Raw genomic sequence first — 18,983 nt, 5'->3', positions numbered from 1 at the left:
TATTGGGAAACTGATTGGAAACTGACTGGGCTGGAACCAATGAATATCATTAAAGACTATCCCATAAGCAAGCCTTCCCCTGGGTCCTCTGATGTGGGGGACTTTAAAGGGAAGTGACAAGACAGAGCACTCTCCTACTCGCTACAATGAATTGTTTTGTTATTCCATCCTCCTTCCTTCCTTGCCTGTGTGACGTGATATTATAATAGGGGAAACTAGATGTAGGATAGATGGAGATTTTTCTGTATATCTAAAGCTGTTCTAAAATGAACACTCTTTTTTAAAAGAAACCACACTGAATTATATATGTTCACATACAGAGGTTTGGTTTTGGTTTTTGTTTTGTTTTTTAATGATTTTATTTATTTATTTGACAGAAAGAGAGAGTGAGAGAGAGAGAGCAGAAGCAGGGGGAGAGGGAGAAGCAGGCTTCCAGCAGAGCAGGGAGCCCAGCTTGGGGCTTGATCCTAGGACCCTGGGATCATGACCTGAGCTGAAGGCAGGCACTTAACTGACTGAGCCACCCAGGTGCCCCTCATTTAGAGGTTTTTTTAAAAGATTGTGCAGTAAATAAAGCAAGGTATAAAACAGTATTTATATTATGCTCCCATTTGTGTTATAAAGTATATATATAATATATAATAATATAATAATGTATATAATAATATAGGTGTAATGTAACAATATATAATAAGTAATATATAATATAAAAATATACAACATATATAATAATGTAGATATAATATAAAATATATATTATATATGTATAATACAAAAAATATATAAAAGTCCTGCCTTAAGTAGGCAAAAAACTGGGAGTCCGGTAGGTAGGGGGCTTTATTTTCATGGTGTACTCATCTGCTTTTGAAATTTTATATATATCTTTCTTGAATTGCATAGATGTTTTATTTTTCTAATAATGAAAAAATGATATCTTTTAAGCTTGGCAAGTATTGGGCTATCGTTACATTAATGGTGTCAATAAATGCTGAACAAATGGTTGGCATTTCAGATCAGATCTATGTTTCTGACTTGCTTTCACTTGCGACTTCCCTTTCTGAAAGGGAACGAACGGTTTACTTGGGAGGACCCCCCCCCTTCTTCCCTGCCTTCTTTCCTTTCACTTTCTCTAGTTTTAACTTTTCATTTATAAAATTTTAAACATAAAGCAGAGAGAATAATATAAGGAACCCTTATGTACCTAGGCATTCAACAATTAGCACATTATTAATTCATGACCAAACTATCCCCCCCCAACTATCCATTTTCTCCTGCGATCAGACAGTGAATTATTTTGAAACAAATTCTAGACATTGTGTATTTTTATCTATAAATATTTCAGTACACATGTCTAACTAATGGCCCTTCTTAGGAATAAGCCATATTATCACACCTTAAATAATTAGAGTTAATTCTTTCATACCATCAAATAGGGTTCAAGTTTTTCTGATTCTGTTGATGGGAGGGATACACACACACACACACACGTATATATATATTGATATTTATGTTTTATTGTTCTAATCATGATTCAAACAGAGACCACATGTTGCACTTAGTTAATACATTGTTTAAAGTCTGTTATTCTGTTATTTTCCCCTTTTGCAACTTATTTGTTGAAGAAACTACATTTTTTGTTTGTAGAGGTTTTCACAAACTGGAGTTTGCTGATTGTGTCCTTGTGGTGTAGTTCAACACAGGTTGGCAGTTACTTCTTAGTGCACAAGATGACTATCTCCACCACACTTTTCCTAAGGTGTTATGAGATACAAAGGTAACTCCTTAAATTGGGATGATACTTGTGTAAAGATGCTTGCAACAGCATGAACTGTTGTAAGTCACATAAAAGGCAGGTCTAAGTGAATCTCATCCACTGTTATTTCTCCTGCAGTAATAAAAAGCTTTCCTAAAAATCATCATTCAAAGCTGCCAGAGCATGGCATTTAAATACCCTCCACGCTATAAAGTGGCAAGTAATATCTCTCGTAGTATGTCTTTTAGGTGATTTGTCATAACTATTATTAAGAAACAGGAAGCTTACTTAATACATTCCTTCTGCTTTCAAGCTTGTTATTTGCAAAGAATGTAGTGTGTAAAATGGGCTATATTTTAGTTTTAAGATTGTTACGTGGGAGTCCTGAACAGAACCCTGTTGAATAAGACATGGGTTAAACGCTCCAGTTTAGAACAGTGTGGACAGAGTTGGCACTCTTTCATTGAGTGAATGAATGAACAAGTCCCTAGTTTAAATACATAAGCGTGTAAAATATCCTTTGGAATAGGGGAAAAAGAAATATCCCGAGAAAACGAACATAAAATGAAACAAGTCTTCATTTTTATGATAGAAAGTTTTTATCAAGGCTCTGAACAGTTAATACTCATTAACACCTAGAGTTTCTGATTGCTCAGCCCTTGTCCCCCTTACTCATCTTTCTGTAATCTGAGTAAATATTCTTTTAAAAAAAAAAAAGGATTTTATTTATTTATTTGACAGAGAGAGATCGATCACAGTAGGCAAAGAGGCAGGCCGAGGGGAGGGGGAAGCAGGCTCCCCGCTGAGCAGAGAGCCCGATACAAGACTCGATTCCAGGACCCTGAGATCATCACCGGAGCTGAAGGCAGAGACTTTAATCCACTGAGCCACCCATGCGCCCTGTAATCTGAGTAAATATTCTTATGAGGAGCACATGATTATGTTTACAGTACTATAAAGCTGGGCTACAGTGTAAAGTAGGGAAAAACACACACCTGTCAAAGTGGCTAATATGCTAGAGCAGAACCACCAGCAGCCCCTGTGCTGGGCACGTGGTATCACATGATGGTGGCCAGCCGAGTTTCCCTGACGGCTGATGACGTGGCACCACATTTCATGCGCTTGCTTGCCATCTTTGTGTCCTCCTTGGTAAAATGGCTCTTTGGATGTTCTGTCTCTTTTCTAATTGAATTCATTTTTTTCTTAAATGTTGAGTTTTGAGGGGAGCAGGGGTGGCTCAGTTGGTTAAGCGTCTGCCTTTGGCTCAGGTCATGATCCCCAGGTCCCGGGGATAGAGCTCTGCCTGGGGCTCCTTGCTCAGTGGGGAGTCTGCTCCTTCTCCTCCCTCAATCCCCCACCCCTGCTTGTGTTTTCTGTCTCTCTCTCTACCTCTCTCAAATAAATAAATAAAATCTTTTTTAAAATGTTGAGTTTTTTTTTTTTTAAAGATTTTATTTATTTATTTGACAGACAGAGATCACAAGTAGGCAGAGAGGCAGGCAGAGAGAGGAGGAAGCAGGCTCCCTGCCAGCAGAGAGCCCAATGTGGGGCTCGATCCCAGGACCCTGAGATCATGACCTGAGCTGAAGGCAGAGGCTTAACCCACTGAGCCACCCAGGTGCCCCAAAAATGTTGAGTTTTGAGAGTTCTTTATAGGGTCTAGGTACAAGTCCTTTGAGGGATGTGTAATTTGTAAATATTTTCTTCCTGTCTGTCATTTGTCTTTTCAGCTTCTTTGCAGGGTCTTTTGCAGAGGCAACTTTCAATTTTGGTGAAGTCCTGTATCACCATTTCCTTACGTGGATTATCCTCTTGGCATCAAATCTTAGAACTCCTTGTCTAGATCCAGGCCCCAGACATTTTCTCTTATGTTTTTTCCTAACAGTTTCATGTGTGCATTTAAGTCTATGATCCATTTTGAATTGATTTTTGTAGAAGATACAAGGGTCAGGTAGAAGGTCATCTTGGGCCTGTATATGTCATTGCTGTAGGACCACTTATTGAAAGGCTGTCTGTCCTTCATTGAATTGGTTTTACACATTTGTCAGTAATCAGTTGGGCATTACTATATGGGTCTTTTTTTTTTTTTTAAGATTTTATTTATTTATTTATTTGGCAGAGAGAGAGAGAGAGCATGCGCACGCACGTGCACAAGCAGGGGGAGGGTCAGGCAGAGGGAGAGGGAGGAGCAGACTAGCTGCCCGAACAGGGAGCCGGTTGTGGGGCTTGATCCCAGGACCCTGGGATCCTGGGCAGGATCCAGCCAAAGGCAGATGCTTAACCGACTTCGCCACCCAGGCGCCCCAGTGTAGGGGTCTATTTCTGGGTTTTCTGTTCTGTTCATTGGATCTGTGTACCTCTTCCAGTATCATATGGTCTTGATTACTGTAGCTATCTAGTGAGCCTTGACATCAGGGAGAGGGATTCTTCTCACTTAGTTCTTTTCAAAGTTGTTTTGGCTATTCTAGGGTCCCTTTCTGTGTAAATTTTAGAATAAGCTCATCTGTGTCTTCAGAACTCTAACTGGGATTTATACAGGAATTGCACTAAATCTATTGATCAAACTGGGGAGAATTGATCTCTTTATTGTGTTGAGTCTTTCAATTCATGAACACGGTATAGACATATACTCACGTAGATATAGACAAAGGGAGTATATGCTTTTTTGATTTCTTTCAGCTGCATCTTGTAATTTTCAGCATACAATATCTGCACATCCTTTGTTTTTGAAACATCCTTGTTGTCAATTGGTTGGTTAATTCTTAAACATTTCATGAGGACTTACTATGTGCTAACACTGTGCTTGGGGCTAGAGCTGTAAGGATGGGATAGAAAGCCTTCGAGAAGTCCATGTTTTTTGAACTGGTATTTTAGCTAATAGCGAAGATGGTAATTTTTCCCCTCCAAAATAATAAAATTGGAATGAAAATGGAAATTATCTAGGATTTGTCATTGCTAAAAGAACTACTAGATAGATATGTTAGAACACAAGTTTGGAGCAAGGTGGGAATTTGAAACCTAGCTCAGCCTATTGGCCATTTGGCTTTGGGCCATTTGCTTCAGCTTTAGAAGCCTTACTTTCCTTATCTGTATAATGGGATGATAATGTTATTGACCCTTCAGGATTGTTGTAAAGATTAAAGAGAAACATGTGTAAAACAACACAATACAGCTATGTTTATGGTTAATTTCATCTCATATCCAGGCTAAGGAAAAGAAAGAAGCCAAGGTCGAGGGATAAATGGACAAAGGTTGAACCTGGGGTGGTGGTGTGTGTCAGGCAGGGGGTGGGGAACAGGGTGCACCGAAATCAAAGAGCGATGATTATAAGAGAACACAGGAATTAGATTTTTCAAAGAGTCTAGCAGTCTCTTTCTTCAGAAGCCTTTTCCCACATGGAGAACAGTAGGGATCTGTTAGTTTAAATTTTTAATTCTACTCTGCCTGGCTTCTTCCTTCATACTAGATATAGTCATTAGGCCCAAGAAGTCATTAAAGTGTTTAATAAGGTTATTAAATTGACTAACTGCTGCTGCTGAAGCAATTTTCATAGGAAATCCATATGATTCTAGGTGTGGATCTTGGAGCTGTCCTCTGTGGCTGACAGGCTGTCAACATTCCTTTGAAGGATGGTGGGCAGCTTCGTGAGGGATGCGTCTAATTAAGAGATTATAGGTGAACCTTGGCTTCCTGGGTGTGCTATTCATAGCTGGAAGCGCCAAGAAACTTCACTAATTCCTACTAATTGCGGGGTGGGGGAGGGGAGGCCCATCTGAATTATAGAATATTTTAAAATAAATGTACTTTTATTACTTTCAAGTACATATTTTAACTCCAACTAGGCAAACAAATTGTTGTCTGGTACAGGTCTTAGGGGACCCAAGTTATTGAAGCTATCAGAATGATTTTCAATTATTTCTATGTAAATAGGTGCTTCTGGAGTTCTTCAGGGTGCTCGAAAACAGTGTGTTCTCATAGATCTTAAACATTGCTCATGGAGCCATATGCTGTTAATTGGCACACCCTTAGAGGAAGGGGTTTGTTAAATTAAGATAAACTTTAGACCAGCTGCTAAATAACTTATCGTTAATTCACGGAGTCCAAGAACCCAAGTGGATGAGGATTTTATTTCAACTGAAGTTTGATCTCATTTTTTTTTTCCTGAATCATTCATTCCTGCAGGCTTTCATTTCTTCATTAAATGATACTAATGGGATGCACTGGCCGTGCCAGGCCGCTCCCATCCTGTGCTCCCCTGAAGGAGCTCAGCATCTGGTAGAGGAGGCCTGCGGGCCTCAGGCAGCCCAACAAGCTGTGCTGAGTAGGGACAGTGCTGACGGTGGGCCCAGAGGCATTAGGGGTCTGGAGGAGGATCAGGTTAATCAAAATGGGTGAATGAGAGGATTGCCAGAGACTGAGTTGCATTTTGAAAAAGAAATTGGAGTTAGCAGAAAATGAAGGCAAGAGGAAGGTGAGGTCAACAAGAAAGCACGAAGGGGATTGGGGACAGCAGTCCAGGTGGAGGAAACAGTATGTTCAAAGGCACGGAGGCAGGAACTGGCATGTCATGGAGGGGGACCTCTGGAGATGAGTAGAGTGAAAAACGTGAAAGACTGTTGTGCTCGCTGAGGAGTCTGAGCTTGATCTTGAAGGTTATAGGACAGGCTTTGAAGGACTTTGAACAGGAAAATGACATCACCAGATGTGTGCCTTGGGGCCATTCTTGTCTTAGTGTGGAGGATGAACTGAGGACAGGCCCAGAGATCCATCAGCAGCCCATGCATTAGTGTTGGATGAGTGGTCCTTGAACCAAAGCAGTAGCAGGGGGGATAGAGTTGTGGGGGTTCAGGGAGGGTGAATCTTGAGAACTTGGTCAGTGTGGATTTGGGAGGTGAGTCAGAGAGAGAAGTCTGGGGTAACTGGGTTTCTGGCGGGTTTGCTGGAAGGGAGATGGGGAGCAGGATGGTGTGAACTCTGTGCTCCTGGGACCTGGAGGCAAGAGGCTGGGTACGTACGTGGAGAGATGCCTGGACTGGGACCGGGAGGAGATCCTCCGCTCATGCTGGGTGCTTGAAGCCATATGCTTGGATGCCATCGTCCCGGAAGTGCAACAGGGTGTGAAGAACAGGAGCCGGGGGTGGCTGTCCGGGCCACAGCAATGTTTGAGAGAATGAGAGAGGAAAAGCTCACCACCCACAAAAGAATAGTGACATTTAGCTCTCCTACCAGGTGAAACGTTTTCAAGATTGAAAAAAATATTTGCAGTCTTAGCACTGTAGTTAACTTGGAGTGTGCATTTGAAATTCATTGCTGTTCGTAGCAGAAAGTCTTCTTCCCCAGCGGTAGTTTTAGAATATGTATTCCACAGACCCCTACCCTATGTAAAGATTAGACCTAATGAATAATAATAGTAGTAGAGTCTGAGAATTCCCACCCACTGAGATGAAGAAAAGACTTTTACTGTAATTTGCCATTATGCTGTCCATTCCTTCTACAAATATTAGGAGGGGCTTGCTCTGAGCAAGTGCTATGAAATTTTTAGGTCAGTCTATATTTCACTGAGAAATTAACAGAGTTAGAGTGTCTGATGCTGGGTTCTTAATAGTTTGTACTTTAAAAAATACATACAGTTGGTTAGCTTAATTACTTATTGCCAGTGTCTGTGGGAGGGTCTCAATGCTTTGGGTTTATAAGCATTTTCCTTTCTTTGTGATAATACTTTATGTTCATGTAACACTTAAACTTTTTTTTTTTTTTTTTTTTTTAGGAAGAGCATAAGCAAGGAGTGGGGGTGAAGGGTGTGAGGGGGAGGAGAGGCAGAGGGAGAGAGAGAATCTTAAGCAGGTTAAGCAGGCTCCACGCCCAGCAAGGAGGTTGACACGGGGCTCAGTCCCACAACCCTGATATCGTGACTTGAGCGATAATTGAGAGTCTGACGCTTAAACAACGAGCCACCCAGGCACCCCTCCATTCACATAGCACTAAATGAAAAACTTCCCAGCATTTTCAGCAGTGTTTTATGATTTGATACTCCTAACAAACAGCTGAGAGAGGTTGGAACAGGCATTATTCCCATTTTCCAAATGTGGAAACAGAGGTTCAATGAATTAGTTCGTAATTTAGAAAGTGGGTAAATGATCTCTAGTCTTGTGACCATAAGTCAGTGCTCTTTCCGTGAACAGGGACATGTTACTCAAAGCTTCCAAGTTCACAGTTGGTTGTGCAATGAAACGGGGAAAGAAGCCCTGATTTTTTTTCAGAACTATTTGTCATTGCCACCATCACCAATGAATAGTGTGTCAAGTGTTCAGGGGTTCTGTGATACTGTAGTAACTGTGGGTTTTGTAGTTTTAGTTCACAATCTTTCTTGTTTTTTTTTTTTTTTTTAAATCACAATTTTGTGGCATGTTGAGAAGTGGATTTCCTTTTCTTTACACTTTTGTCTCATCTGTGTAAAGCCCCACTGTTTCGGTAACAGGTACATGTCTTCTGCTATTCATGTAGAACATTCAGCCGTCGGAAATACTTCATTTCTCTTTTGGTCTATTCAAGCACTCCTGCCTTTCCAGTGGAAAAATGGAGCTGTCCGCACCCTGTGAGGGCACATGGTTCCTTGTGACCTGATGACTGGGTGCCTCTGGCTGGTGGGGCGGGAAAGGGTGGCACAGGATAACCTTGGCCACTCTTACCAGCCTTCTGCCTTAGTGTGGGCTCCACTGACTCTCCATAGGCACAGTGGTGACCAGGGCCTGCTCTGCTTTTAGGGGCCCAGGAAAATGTTTTAATTTCCTTTAAAATCAGAAAAATAATATGCACTTTTAGATCAAACTTTTGAAGGCCAAAGTATCTAGGGCCCAGGAAGTCTGAAGGCAGCCCTGAGTGTATGCCTGGGGGATAGATTTGGGAAGATAAGTGTGGTCTACTCTGGATTCTGGTCTTTTCTTCCTAACCTGTTTGACCTTCTGTTTATTGATTCGTTGATGACAGGTTCATTCCTTCTAAGAACTCTAGGTGTGTGCAGAGCACTCAGGGAAGTGAGTTAAACATGCACGCCGACTGGAGACAGAGATGAAACGTGCACAGACAAAGGCATTGTGCCCGGATTTTGTTCCAGTTTCTCTAGGCGGCTTCTCTTAGACTTTCATGGGCTTTTGAGAAATAATGGCCAAAAATGTTTAGAGCATCACTATATTATTATCTCATTTTTATTATCTGTCTTCTAAATGACTTTGAAAATACAGAATGAAAAGATTTTAAAGTAAGACTTTGGGGAAGATTAATTTATAATCCCTGTAGACTGAGGGCGGGCATGAGGCAGAAGTCTCAAATTCAAGACCGAAGTGTATGTTGCCTTAGAAGGTGACACTTGATAGGTGGCAAAAGGGAATGTGAACTATTTTTTTGCCTTTAAAAAAAGCCCCTCTGTTCTGGAAAATTCCCGTTTTATGATCTGTGTGACAGAATGGAGGTGCTCTGCCTAGAAAACACCATCATCTCCCTTCTGCTTCTGCTCTGGAGTTCATAGCCTGCCTCTCAGATGTGCTAAAACAGGGCAGTAACAAATGTCTAGAATTTCATCTTCGATGCCCCGTTTTTAGATGAAAAGTTAAAATGGTTAAAATTAAATTCAGTTAGGGGCTCCTGGCCAGCTCAGTCGGTACAGCACACAATTCTCAATCTTGGGGTATTGGGTTTGAGCCCCATGCTGGGTGTAAAGGTTACTTAAAAATAAAATCTTCAGGGGTGCCTGGGTGGCTCAGTTGATTGCCTGACTCTTGATTTTGGGTCAGGTCATGATCTCAGGGCTGAGCGGGGGAGGATTGAGCCCCGTGGGGTTGGGGGGCGGTGTTGGGAGGGTTGAGAGACTCTGAGCTCAGCAGGGAGTCTGCTTCTCCCTCTCTCTCTGTTCCTCCGCCCACCCCCCGGCTCATGCTCACTTTCTCTCGTATGGTCTTTCTCTGAAATAAATAAAATCTTTAAATAAAATAAAATAATTCGTTCATTTAGCAAATTTATGATCACCCAGTGAATAAATTATACTTTAAAATTTATTATGCCATACGTGATCATTTGTTGTACATGCTTTCCTATTTTTAAACTAAGCTTATTTAGTAGAGAGCGCTTTTTGGAAAGTATTGTGTTTTAAACTTTATCCTGTATTTCCAAATCTTAATTTCTTTAAAAAGGAACGAATTCTGCCATGAATTTTTTTTTTAATATCGCTAACTTTTACCTATAACAGGAAGTTATTATGAAGATGAAATGATTTACTATGGGGAAAAATATATTTTTAAAAATAGAAAAGCATGGGGTAAAACGTGTTCATCCTTCTCTTAATAAGTTCTCGCTGCTTATTCTCATGAAGCTTGGCTGCCTACACAAAGTCATTTTCATCTCCCATTGCTTGCTTCTCATATGAACTTTGCTACTCTTTTATATTTTGTTCGAGGGAGTGATTTCATTTTCATGTAGAGAGATGAAGAAAGTAAGAAGTGGCTGCTTTTGAGATTTGAGAAAAATCTGAACGTATTTTTCATGATTAAAAATGACAGCCTAATTTTTGAGTACACTTTCTTACCATCCCATAACCTGTAAGACTACCAAGCAGGGCACCTGGCTTGGTTTTGCATTATTTAAAAAATTCCATTTGTGGCAAAAGTGCCTTTGGACTTCCTACGGTGCCTGATTCATTAGCTCTACTTCTTGTTTTTTTTAAAGAATTCATGACCACAGCTCATTTCAGTTTTGTTTTTGTGCCATCACTTCCCTCTGCTCTTTCCAGCCTTGCTCACGATTCTGAAAGACATCTCTTTGTTGATGATGCCCTTACAGGAGTTTGTAAGCGTCTGGGTTCGAGACCCTCGGATCCAGAAGGAGGACTTTTGGCATTCCTATATTGACTATGAGATCTGTATCCATGTAAGTATGCAGTCAATGTTGACAGAGATCATAGCAATTTTTAGGTGGCACGCATCTGATGGGACACTCTCTTATACTTGAAATTTGTACCGATTGTTCCTAACTCAGCTGGATTTGAATGATTACAAGTAATGCCTGTATCTCAAACATAGTAGTCAGAAGGCTCCTAAAGCTGGAAAATTACTCATTTGAGTTCCTTCTTGTACCTTCGCTAATATTAATATTTTAATGTTTATTGCCCTCATGTATGAATATGTGAATACATCTAAAATTCACAGTTAAAGAGTATTTATAGCTCATTAATGGTATTTCTTTATGATCTGTTATAGCATATTTCTGGGTAATATATTGCCTGATAAATCTTAGGTTTTGAAAGGATGTAGAGCTCTCTGGAAAACTGATGTGTGGTGGTTTTATATGGAGAATAGGAAAGGAAGAAATGAACATGTGCAATTATTTTGCCTTAGTCTAGATTCCGAGTAATTAATGTCAGTAAATAACTAGAAATGATGTACTTTGTTTGGAAGTAATACTTTATTATAATCTTTCAAGTAACGTTGTGTGATGTGTGGCTTTCTGTGATCATCTTGAAAAAGGGTCAGCAGACTGTTTTTATAAAGATCCAGGTAGTGAATGTCTTCTGCTCTGTGGGCCATGTATTTGCTCTTGAAATGTTTCAGTTCCTCTGCTACAGGGTGACAGCAACTATACACGATACATAAATGAATAATTGTGTTCCAGTAAAACTTTATTTGCAAAGACAAGTGGCAGGCTAGTTATAGTTTATTGGCTGCTGATCATGAAGATAGTCACTTTTCCCATCTGATTTAGTCCAGAATTCTCTTGGGAGCATAGAAATAGACTCAGATTTTTAGCTGTGACTATATAGTTCAAGTGAAGTAAAATTTAACCACCTTTAATTTCCCATTGTGAATAGTTAAGTTGGTCTGTTGGAACCCAAGCATCAGCCATAAAATCACCCCCCCCCCCCCGTTCTTTTTTTTAAGAACTGCTTTTTTGTTGATTGCGTGGAAGGCTGCTGCCAGGGTATATCTTGTATTTTGATTTTGCTTTGGTTTTTTACTCATAAAGTCATACCAGATATGCATTCTGTGTAGAAAATTGTAACATGAGTATGTAAGACTAAGCATTTGAAAATGAAATGAAATTCTTTAGTACCTTTTTAACTTCCTCTAAAAAATATGTCGGTCCTTATCACACTTTATGGTAGATGTGAAATTTAATTATCCTCAGGGATTAATGAAAGCATAGATTTTTCTCTGCTATGTAAATAGCGTAAGGTGATTCCAGAAATGTCTGTCTTGTGCCAGAAATGATAGGCTCCTCCAATATTATTTGATGGTGTTGCGGCATTTTTCTGAAATGCTAATAAATTAACAATGTATAGATCTTCTGGGCTTGGTAGATAGCAGAAATAAGCAAATACATTTAAAGGAGCTTAATAAATGAGTGATCTCAGCATAGTCTGGTCCTAAACTGTCCATACCTGTTTCTGATTAGGAGTGGGTGGTGGAGGGGCCTGGAGAGCTCTCGTGAGCCTCACTCAGATGCCAGACCCATAAAGCTTTGCAGGTAGAGAAGCTGGGGGTTAACCCATTTCAACTAACCTTAAGGGGAAATGATACCAGGTGACTCTGAAATCTTAGCATTATTGGGAATTTTAAACTAGTGGACAGTATATTCTCTCCTGACTTTCTCCTGCTGATGAAGGACTTACAGATGGACCTTTGTCTGGTGGAGGTACCAGATGGCTCTCCAGTTGGCTTCCATGTTATTGACATGAAATGAAAGGGAGTTGAAATGGACCGAGTCCATACCCAAGGTGTCAGCATTCCCTGCAGTGGCCTGGTCCTCTCTGGGGCAGGAGCACTGAGAAGATGTCTGCCCAGGCCTTGTTAGGGCACCGTTCTGGTGTCAATGGCCTGCAGTCTTAGTCCCCGAGGGTCTCGTTAAAGTGAGGCCCTGGTGTGCTTTGAAATCCACACATACAACATTACTGCACCGCAAACTCCATCTGGTGCGTTTGCTGCCATATTGTCAAAGATGATGGGGTTCAGACCAGTAGCTGCTTTGGAGGCAAGTGTCTTAACCTCTCTGCCTTCTGAGGTTTTCTAACTTTATCAAGCTCAGGAGTAGCAGGAACTATGCCATACGTTTCACGGGAACAGTTGAAGAACTCCGGCCCGAAGTCACTTACATTTGCCAATGAAAACAATTGCTGGATGCTTATTAAGTGATAGAATAATAAAGATTTTGAAAGAATATAACTCTTGGGGGCAAGCAGTTTTCTCATTTGGCAATGTAAAGGTTATGAAATAGAATTTTGAATTAAATATAGAGAATAGGGATCTTGAAAAACCAGTAGACAGATTTTTGCCAGTCTCTTGTTTGCACAAAGGAGAAGGGAGAAACCTATTTCTCAGTCTTGGGTTTACTGCTGTTTTGCTTAGGATGGGGACTCTGTCGTAGGTGGCTTTTCTGAAGTCTGCCGTAAGGTAGTTGGAAGGAAACCAACATCTCCTATCTAATAATAATATTAATAGATAATATTTGCCAGGTGCTTATGAAATAGGTATGTCCTCCATCCCGATTTTACGGTTCAGCAAACTGGAGTTTGAGTGTCCTGCTCCGTATCAGAGCCGGGCCTGGCATGTGGGTTCCCCACACAGATGCTTGTCCCTCTGTACCACGCCTCACTCTGCCTTGCACATCCCATAGAAAAGGAGGACGCATTCTCTTGTTTAAAAGTGATTTCAGGACACCCTGGTGACCCTCTGCACCTGGAGGTCACCGGACGAAGAGCTCCCCAGCATACAGACAGGCAGCCCAGCCCCCCCTTACTCCTAGGCTGTGTGGGGCCCCCTGTGGGGGCCAGAGCAGCTGCTATGGTAGACACAGCCTCTCCTCCCCGTGGTCAGCCCCCAGCACCCACTCCCCGCAGACATCCTGATCACAGCAGCAGACAACCATGATTACACAGAGAGAATCCCACCGGGATGGGCGTGTCTGCCTTGATCCTGGTGGTTCTCGGGGGGCTGCTGCTTCTAGCTCGGCAGAGTCAGAGGAGACCCTCCCAAGATGCAGACAAAAGATAAACATAGGAGAGAGAAGACCCACCATTCAACAAGTTAGAACATTGGAAGTAAGATCAATGACACTGATAGGTTCTAGAAGAAAATCTGGGCATAAGTTAGGGAAGCAGTCTGCTGAGAATGTTCAGGGTATAAACATGGTTTGGGTGCAGGAAAATGTCTGGGTTGGTGCTGTAGCAGCTCTTGCGGTAATTTCACTCCTCCCTACCACCCGCCCCCGCAAAAGTGATTTCAGGATGCCTGATGATTTGTGTGATCTGTACTGATGGCCATATCAAGGATATGATGACTTCTTGTGGTATCATGTCAAGGGCTCTAAGAAGGGCTCTCTAATTCCCGAAGGCTTCTGCAGTGCCACCGACGGAATGATGGTGTTAAAATGGAAGGGACGACCCTGAGTTTTTATTCGTCATTTAAACTTCAGGATTTGTTTAATTTTTATGATTCATCTTTGAAAGCACTAATAGGTGAGCAGGAGGCTACCTCGGGACTCAGGACACTGCTCATTGATGTCACCCCACTGGTCTTCAGAGGTGGGTTTTGTACAAGATGGGATGTACCAAAAAAAAAGTACAAAAATACATACAGATTTACTTTTGGTTTTTAAAAATCCTATTAAGAAGGCATATGGGTGTATATATAGTGAGTTAGAAATGTAAGAAAAAACTCTTTTTTTTCCTTAAGTGAGGCTTAAATGTTTCTTTTTCTTTAAACAGACCAATAGCATGTGTTTTACCATGAAAACATCCTGTGTGCGAAGAAGATACCGAGAATTTGTGTGGCTGAGGCAGAGACTCCAAAGTAATGCATTGCTGGTGTAAGTGATTTAAATAAGGGATACTGAGGAGACTTTATTATTACAGCCAACATTTAAAAATTTGTCGGGCATTAAGATACATCATATATGAAGGATTTTGTAGGCTTTCTTCTTGATTGCAATATATAACTTGAGTTAGTTTTGTAGCTACTACATCTGAATTCAAAATTTACCACTTGAATTTCCCCAGCTGGATATTGACCATGAAAGGTCTAAAAAATGTTTAAAAATGGGTTTTTCTTTAAGTTAATTGATTTTCTTATATCCTTATTATGTAACTATATGTGCCATATTGTACGTACACAACTATCTGATAGTTACATGATAATTCTCACACGTAATTTGCTTTCACTAAACCACCTTGATTTGATGATTTAAAATTTTTTTTTTCTTTCTCATAAGACAACTACCAGAACTTCCATCTAAAAACCTGTTTTTCAACATGAATAATCGCCAGCATGTAGATCAGCGTCGTCAGGGTTTGGAAGATTTCCTCAGAAAGTAAGTGCACAGAAGCTCTTGCGGCCAGACAGCAGTTGTGAGCAAAGTGCTTTGCATGAGTGAAGTGTCCTTTAATTATGTGGGGGAGAAGATCCCTGTTGGAAATGCTAATGATGATCTTCTAGAGCCCGGCTCCGTAGTTCATTTCCTATATTAGAGTGCCATCTTGTGGCTTATCTCATACGGTGCACATCCGGGACTGCATCTTCTAGAAGGAAAACAATGAGCTAATTGAGTTTGGTAATAAATGTGTGTACAGTCCCTGAAGCTGCAAATAAGAGCCAAATTACTTGGGAGTTTAGCTGACAAAAGTAAAATTTGCCAGGAGGCAAACGAGCCTTATTAAGAAGGTACTTCTTAAAAACTGTCTGTATTTACGACACTTGGTACTGATGGACCAAAATCAGCTCCATGATGGGCTGCTAGTGAATACTTTCCTGGGCTCTTCTAAAGAAAAAGTTTAACTGTGCTCTTTGGTGGGAGTGTTTTATAAGGGAGTAGTTACTGGTGTTTGAATAGTCTGGGTTATTAACTCTGGATTGCTTGCTGATGCTAGGTACTGTGGTTAATTTAACTCGAATTTGCACTACTGTAATTTCTCTTTTTTTCCACTCTGGAATGCTAGAATACCCATGCCATGAAACAGCACATTGTTTGCACTCAGACGCCCAGGCCGAACTTCCTGGGTTCAAATCTTGGCTCTGCTACTTACTGGCTGGGCTTGGGCAAGTCTTTCACCTGCTCTGTGCTTGCATTTTGCCATCCATAAAATGGGGTTAATAATAGTATGTGCTTCTTAAGTTGTTGAGAGGAGTAAGTGAGTTTATGACGGTAAAGCACGCACATCGCTTTGGCATGTAATGTGTGGTTTTGACCATTATTATTTTAATTCACTTAGACATGAAATAGCTTTGAGCTAATTTTTTGAACTTCTTATTTTATAGATTAGGAAATGGGCTGAGTCATATGACTACTGGTTAGAGGCAGGGCCCAGTTTCCTAAGCTCCCTTTCTTTTTCTACTGACTTCAGGATCTTAAGTAATGTCCTTTGGCGTTCACTGCATGGTCCCTTAGAGCTAACCTGAAATAATATAATGCCTTCTCCCCATATGGCTCACTCATAAAGGATTTGGATATTAAGTATGCACATGAATATTAATATTTATTTCCATTAGGTTGATATAGTGTCTTTCTTTGGAAGGGGTCGTGGAGACATACAGAAACATCCAAGATTATAAATTGAGGAAGGGCCAGAAAAGAAGAAGCCAGAGGAATAAAAATGACAAGAGACCAGAAGAACCCATTAAGTGAGCCAAGTCCTCAGGATCTGTTATAGTGGTATTCTCTTGGATATCACAGGCATGACAGAACAATGGCCTGGTCAAGTTTTTTCTGCCCATTCCCTTCGGAGACAGCTCTGATTTTAATTGTTGTCTCTCAGACCCAGGTGGCTGATGGCGTCTCCCTTAAGATGTGGCCCACGAGTCCAAGTTTGCCAAGCGGCCTGTCAGTGCAGATGCTGCTCGGGGGAGCCACAGACTGGCCATTGGCAACGAGGCCTGGACTGGGACAGCCCTATCCTGCAGTCGCTGTTGGCCCTGGGAAGCTGCTTGTCTTCTGTAGAGAAGTCTCCTTATTGGAGGTCAAAGGATAGCATGTGTCTGTATTTATACTGTGAGTTAAGCACTGGGCATGTGTTTTTGACCAGGAATCACTTCACTTTTTTTTTTTTTTTTTTAAAGATTGTATTTATTTATTTATTTGACAGACAGAGATCACAGAGATCACAGGTAGGCAGAGAGGCAGGTAGAGAGAGAGAGGGGGGAGGAAGCAGGCTCCCTACAGAGGGGAGAGCCTGATGTAGGGCTCGATCCCAGGACGCTGGGATCATGACCTGAGCTGAAGGCAGAGGCTTTAACCCACTGAGCCACCCAGGCGCCCCTACTTCACTGTTTTGAAAACGACCTTCCCTTCCACAGCTGATCTACCAAATTAACGGCTGAGTGAGGCCACTTGGCCGCAGAGCGGGCAGGCTTGGGCTTGGTTATTTTTGCAAACTGTGCCACTTGGCTACTTGTGGACAGCATTCGTTCGATGTGGACATCCTAGCAGAAGGGATCCTGGATCAGGAGCTTGAAGGGCTGGATTCCCCGGCTCCCGTGAATCACAGCTCCTAAGTCTGTTCTAGCTATCTGACCTCAGAAAAGCCGCTTGATTCTTGTGTCCTGCCTCAGGTTGCTGTAAAGAGTGTGATCATGAAACACAGGTGCTGCTTGAGATCATTAAGATGACACTTGGAAAGGATGCTGGAAACCTATTTATTGTCTACTCGGGGCCAAGCTGGGTCCTGGGGAAATAGGACCCCACACGGTAGACCCAGATCCTTACTCTCTTGAAGCTTCCATTCTGGTGGGAAAGTACTGTATCCATGTCAGGGGAAAATTGGGTCTGGATGGTCGTGGAGAAATGCAGTCGTGGAGCAGACACCGAGTTCCCTAGTGTCGTTATTTGTTCCACTACAGTGTGTGAACGCTAGTCTCCAAGCTGATGGGGTTCACATTGAAGATAAAAGCTGGTCCTTCTACATGGTTGGAGCTTGAAGGAAGCAAGAAGTCTATACTACCACCGTTTGGATCGAAGCCTGACCTAAATGGCGTAGACACTGTGGCTGCTCTGGGTCCTCCTGACCCTCCATTCTATGCCCCCCGCATTCTGACACCTGGCGGTCCTGTTCTCTGTCCAGTTTGTGTAGAAGTAGCAACCTTGCAGGTCTTCGCCCCCCCGGGACCTCCTCAGCCCCAGCCCACTTGGGGAAATTGGATATGGCATGCAGCTCTGCCTTCTCGGCGCTGGGTCCTGACCCCAGTGTGACATACCCCCAAGGCCCCATTTGCTGCCCGTTAAGGAAGGTCACTATCAATAGCCCACACTGCAATTTTTTTGTAACTTTAGGAACTTGAGAGGGAAGACACCCTAACATTAAAATGGGAAATATGCTTGTGTTGTAGATTTTTAACATGTATTTTTCATATCTGGTTTTTATGGAGGTTTTGAAGTTATGAACCAAGAACAGTATGTATGTTCAAACCCTTTGAAACAAAATGCTGCTGTCTCTGCCCATATGTGTGTTTATAAGTATATATTTGTTTTTTTACCTTAAGGTGAAATTATATATCTTTAATAACAAAGTACATATCCAGGCCAGTCTTTATAAAGGAGTTGGGAAGTTGTTTCTTTGACTAGGCACCAAATAATAAGTCATACCATTTATTGAACACTTGCTCTGTGTTTAGCTTTTTACATGTTTTATTTCCATTTCTACAATAATATTAGGAATTGGGTATCATCTTGATTTTATAGACAAGGAAATTATAGGAAAGGTGGAGGCATCTATTAATTCCAGGAACTGGCAAGTTTATAATTAGTGGATCTCTTAAATGCTAGCTAAATTTGGTCAGGATGATGGTGACATTTTTCAAATACAATCATTTTCTCTCAATCTTGGCTATAATTGCCCTTTTGGATTTTTACCCCCTGGCTAATTGTAAATTTTAAGTCTCTTCTATGAATAGTTATGGAAAAAGAAAGTTATAGACTAAAATTACAAAGTGTTGGTAAGTCACCAGCTATAAACATGGCAGTCCTACTAATTAATGTTTGATTCATATCGTGATGGGAGACAGCTTTCCTTCTTTACTGAATTCATCCTGTTAACATAACTATATATACCTCAGTGTAGACTTTTGTATTACAGTTTTCTATTTCTTAAAAATTTAAGGAGTATTATAGTTTTTTTTTTTAAAAGCATGGAAACACTAGTTTCTTACACACACACACACACACACACACACACACACACATCTTTATAAGCCTTTGTGTT

At 41.2% G+C, this 18,983-nt stretch overlaps 1 protein-coding gene across 3 annotated transcripts in view; it reads left to right on the top strand.

Annotated features, from left to right (window-relative positions):
* Positions 1 to 18,983, top strand: part of SNX10 (sorting nexin 10) — a 70,731-nt gene that overhangs the window by 46,157 nt on the left and 5,591 nt on the right. For 2 of the 3 annotated variants that reach the window (XM_032304769.1, XM_032304768.1), the window contains 3 exons: positions 10,586 to 10,672; positions 14,502 to 14,602; positions 15,005 to 15,103. In XM_032304769.1, coding sequence (XP_032160660.1) covers positions 10,586 to 10,672; positions 14,502 to 14,602; positions 15,005 to 15,103 — 287 coding nt within the window. Of the gene's footprint in view, positions 1 to 10,585; positions 10,673 to 14,243; positions 14,319 to 14,501; positions 14,603 to 15,004; positions 15,104 to 18,983 lie in introns of those variants that run through there. The other variant, XM_032304770.1, reaches the window with a different exon arrangement.

Source organism: Mustela erminea, chromosome 11 (genome assembly GCF_009829155.1).
Source record: "Mustela erminea isolate mMusErm1 chromosome 11, mMusErm1.Pri, whole genome shotgun sequence".
Classification (NCBI taxonomy): Eukaryota; Metazoa; Chordata; class Mammalia; order Carnivora; family Mustelidae; genus Mustela; species Mustela erminea.
This window is presented reverse-complemented; position numbering and strand designations above follow the sequence as displayed.